The sequence below is a fragment of the Solanum dulcamara genome, chromosome 7 (assembly GCF_947179165.1).
Source record: "Solanum dulcamara chromosome 7, daSolDulc1.2, whole genome shotgun sequence".
In the NCBI taxonomy this organism is placed as follows: domain Eukaryota; kingdom Viridiplantae; phylum Streptophyta; class Magnoliopsida; order Solanales; family Solanaceae; genus Solanum; species Solanum dulcamara.
The window spans coordinates 56,530,372-56,535,112 of NC_077243.1; the positions used below are offsets into that span (position 1 = coordinate 56,530,372).

At 28.6% G+C, this 4,741-nt stretch overlaps 1 protein-coding gene across 1 annotated transcript; it reads left to right on the top strand.

The window, feature by feature from the left end:
• Positions 1 to 2,533: 2,533 nt before the first annotated feature.
• LOC129894761 (putative pentatricopeptide repeat-containing protein At3g23330) lies at positions 2,534 to 4,414 on the top strand. The gene has a single exon (XM_055970409.1). The coding sequence runs from the start codon at positions 2,534 to 2,536 to the stop codon at positions 4,412 to 4,414; it is 1,881 nt and encodes a 626-aa protein (XP_055826384.1).
• Positions 4,415 to 4,741: the final 327 nt, after the last annotated feature.

Here is a 4,741-nt window from a genome sequence, read left to right on the forward strand (position 1 = left end):
TGCACGTAAAATTTCAATATGAATTTTAAAGGAAAAAAGTAAAGTCGTGAATAAAGAATATTAATATGTAACTTGTGTACATTGTGTTTAATTAAAATATTTAGATCCCATTTTTTATAATATCTTTCTCTTTTAATATATATGATGTATTTATCTATACTTACAGAAAAATAAATTTATTTATTAAATGTATATATGAGATAAATAATTTTCAAACACATATAACATCAAAAAGATATAATAATTGAGCACAACAATATTTTAGTTGAAAAAAATAAAATAATACAAACTACTATCATTTATTATTATATATAAATATATTTTTATCTTTTATTTAATATTTAAATTAAATATATTCAAATTATTTTGATTGGATAAATATAAATTTACAAAAGATAATAACAATTTAAGAAATTATTTATATTAAGGCCAAAAGAAAAGAATGAAAAGGAGTCTACAGAAATGTCCTTAGTATATTCATTTTTTAAATACGTCGTATTTATCTTTTAAGCATGGTATTTGGTTAAACATAAAGAGTCTCCATTTTAATTAATGATTCTTATCAAATAAAAATTTATCTCAATTCAAATTTAATTATCTGTACATATATTTTTTGTATATTTAGGTTGACATTGTATCAAATTATGCAGATTAGTTTTCGAAATTATTTTTTTTAAATTCAATGAAACTTTTTTTTTGAATTGTTAAATATGGTGAAACTATAATTTATGAACAAATAATAAGTATATCTTAATATGTGAATAATTTATATGTCAAAGAACTTTCAATTCAAATACCTCATGTACTTTTTCATGCTTCTGATGTATTTTGTTGTTTTTGGTACTCGTATTATATAATAATTACTTCTTATAATACCTGCAACACAAACAAACACATACAAAAAAATAAATTATGATGGATACTTATATGAATAAATCGATACTTTCCTTGCTGAAATGAAGTAAAATATAAACCAACTCACGCACCCCAACCCCATTCACCCCAATAAAAAAATAATATTATATTAATCATCATGTGATAGAATTTGGTCTATTAAAGATTAAATATAATAACTCAAAGTTCGATTGAAAATGAAACAGTAAAAAATATGAGAAAGAATTCAAATAGTAAACAACACAATGTATACCATCCAAAATCAATTAAATATGTAAATAACTATGAATAGAACACCTTAAATAAGTTAATAGATGATAAATAGGAATTTTTTTTATTAGAACAAAATTATTGAGTTACTAATTGCTCAATCTCCTTATCTTCATTCAAAATTTCTACAATATCATAGTAAATAAATAGATCATCACCTACACAAAAAATATAAAATATAATATAAACAAATATAAAAAAAAAATCACTCTGAACAAAAGCTATTGAATTACCAGTTACTAAACCTTCTTGTTTTCATAAAACATTTCTTGCAATATCCTATTAATAAATAGATCATCACAAAAAACACATAAAATAGTATGAGAACTTATTTTAATAAAATAATAATACAAAAATAATAACAAAACTTAACATTTAAAAAGCTAAAATGCTTGACTAGAATTCTCAATAAAAAAAAATTTTGTTTTTCATTTACATAATCGCATGTATTTATTTTTATTAAAAAACAAATGAATAACATTAGAATGAAAAGTCATACTTACTTCAATTCAAGCTTTTATATAGTAACAAAAACATTAGTCTATAATATGACCATCACTTATTTGCATATAAAAATGAGAATATTAACACAAAAAAACTTCCTAGAAAATAAAGAATACAGTAAATAAATGCATCATAAAGCTAATGATAAGCAACAAAAAAAGAGAATAAAGCTTAATATTATATATCATTGTAGGAGTATATATAAGAGAGATTAAGAAGCAAAAATCATATTCTAATTAAATTTTCATTTAAATTCGAATTCAATATCCTATAAATCTTTTAAAAGAAGATCTTTCTACTAATCATCTTTATCCCTAATATTTTAAATACAATGCATATTTTTCTTATTATACTATATATTGAAATTAAGAGAAAGATTTTGAATCAATAAAATATAAATTTTTTCGTACGCTTTTTACCTCTTTTTCTCATTTATTATACTTTCTTCCCTCTTTTCTATACTCATTTATTATTTAAAATTATTTTCTCATTTTAGAATATTTCTAATAAAAGTCAAAGTTTGTTGGTTAACTATATATACGATAAACAATTCAAAAAAAGTGTTCCACTCCTTCGACAAATTAGGAGTATGAAGAGTAGCATCTCTATAATAAGAATCCAATTAAAACTCTTTAGTGTGATAATTATTATCTGTAATATTTATTGTTTAAATATTTTCAATTCAAAAATTAATAATCAAATTTTTTCATTACAAAATATTATTAACTTTGTTCTAAAATTATCAAATGACTTTTCAATAACTTGTCACGTATATATAAAAGATATAGATTACTTCTATCAAATTTTTAATAAAATTTTAGTGTCCAAACTTAAAGACACAATCTCGAGAGGTGCTACAATTCCAATGATATTGAAGAAATACGTAGGATTTGCGTTCCTTTACTCTCATCATCATCTAAAATCTTTCCCCACTTTTTCTACACTTTCAGTTTTAAGTAACGCTATAAATCCAGTTCCCATAAAGCTTCATCATCTTCAACATTATTCTTCCTCGCCTGTGCTTCCAGTATCGAAAATCCAAGTCACTCATGCCCAGAAAATCAAAGATGGGTCTGCTCACAACTCATCTATCAGTAACTATGTTTTAAATCTTTACACAAAAAGTAACCATTTAGCCTCTGCCCAGAAGTTGTTTGATGAAATTCCTCAAAAAGATGTTCGAACTTGGACGATACTCATATCAGGTTTTGCTCAATTTGGGCGTAATGGAAATGCATTATCGTTGTTTATTAGGATGCAAAAAGAGGGCATTGTTATTCCTAATGAATTCACTTTATCTAGTGTTTTCAAGTGTTGTTCTAGTGTTAGTAACGGGCTTAGATTGGGAAAGTCTATACATGGCTGGATGGTCGTTACTGCTGCAGTTGATTTGGATGTTGGTTTGGAGAATGCTATACTTGATCTTTATGTCAAATGTGAGTCTTTCGATTATGCTAAACGCTTCTTTGAACTGATGAGTGATAAAAACGTCGTATCTTGGAATATAATGCTGGCAGGATATCTGGGTACAGATGATATGGAGACAAGTGTCAAACTCTTTAAAATAATGCCTGAAAAGGATGTTTCGAGTTGGAATACTGTCATTGATGGACTTTTGCAACATGGGTTTGATAGAGATGCCCTTAAGCTCCTACGTCAAATGACGTTAGATGGGCCTTCTTTTAACAAAGTTACGTTTTCTATATCATCAACGTTGATGTCTTCTCTTAGAAATCTAGAATTAGGAAGGCAAATCCATGGTAAAGTGATGAGGTTGTCTATATACAAAGACACGCTTGTAAGGGCCTCATTAATTTCTATGTATTGCAAATGTGGTCAGATGGAGAAGGCTTCTAGGATTTTCCAAGAATTCCGTCAAGGTTTTGTTGAAGTACAACATTCACATTCTGTTCCGTGGAGTACAATAATATCAGGTTATATTCACAATAGCATGCTGAAAGATGCTTTACAAGTCTTTAGCTCCATGATAAGTGATCAATTGGAAGTTGATGTGTTTACACTGTCAAGCATTCTTAGTGCTTCTGCAAATAGTGGGCTTTTAGAACTTGGCTGGCAGATTCATGGCTATGTTCAAAAACTTGGACACATATGGGACATATTTTTTATTTCAGCAATTATTGACATGTATGCCAAATGTGGAAAGTTAGATTCTGCTCTGTTGTTTTTTGAGCAAACCCAAACTCGGAATATTGTGGTATGGACTACTATGATAAACAGTTATGCTATACATGGAAAAGGATCTGATGCTATTCAGCTATTTAATCTTATGCTGAATCAAAGGATTGCACCAAATGAAGTAAGTTTCATTAGTGTTTTAACTGCATGTGGTCATGCAGGTTTGGTGAAAGAAGGATGCAAGTATTTTAGATGGATGAAACAAGTTTATGGCATCAAGCCTGGTGTTGAACATTACTCTTGTATGGTTGATCTTTTTGGCCGTGCTGGTTGTTTAGAGGAGGCTTATGATTTCATTCATGAGATGGGCATCTCTAACATGTCTGAAGTTTGGAAGGTAATCTTATCTTCTTGCTTGGTGCATAAAAATGTAAAGATGGCAAGACATGTTTCTGAGAAATTGCTAGAACTTCAGCCAAGTGAACACAGTCCTTACATTCTGTTATCAAATGCTTGTTCAGAGAATGAAAATTGGGATGAAGCGTCAAAATTAAGGGGTTTGATGCAGGAAAGGGAAGTTGTGAAACATCCGGGTCAATCATGGACTTAGTTGAAGAATGAAAAATCAAGAATTTCACATAAGGAAAAGATCAGCAATAAAGTTAAAGATCTCTCGAAACAAGCTTCCGTGAAACGGAAGAGACGCACCTCTGAGAGCGAGATAAGTTTGGGAATGTGAGATACAGAAGAGGAAGAGGAGCAGGCACATATGGATACAGCTTTGGACACCAGAAGTATCATTTGCAGCCACTGTACTCAGGCCACAACCTGAACTCTATTGCCATAAGTTTGACACATACTTTACAGTTCTAAGGCTGCATTCACAGATTACCAGTAAATAAAGCTGGTGATTGTGTACATGAATTTAATTTCTTTG

What these genes read in the sequence shown, in the direction of transcription:
- LOC129894761 (XM_055970409.1), top strand. Translation starts at nt 2,534, where the DNA reads ATGATATTGAAGAAATACGTAGGATTTGCGTTCCTTTACTCTCATCAT.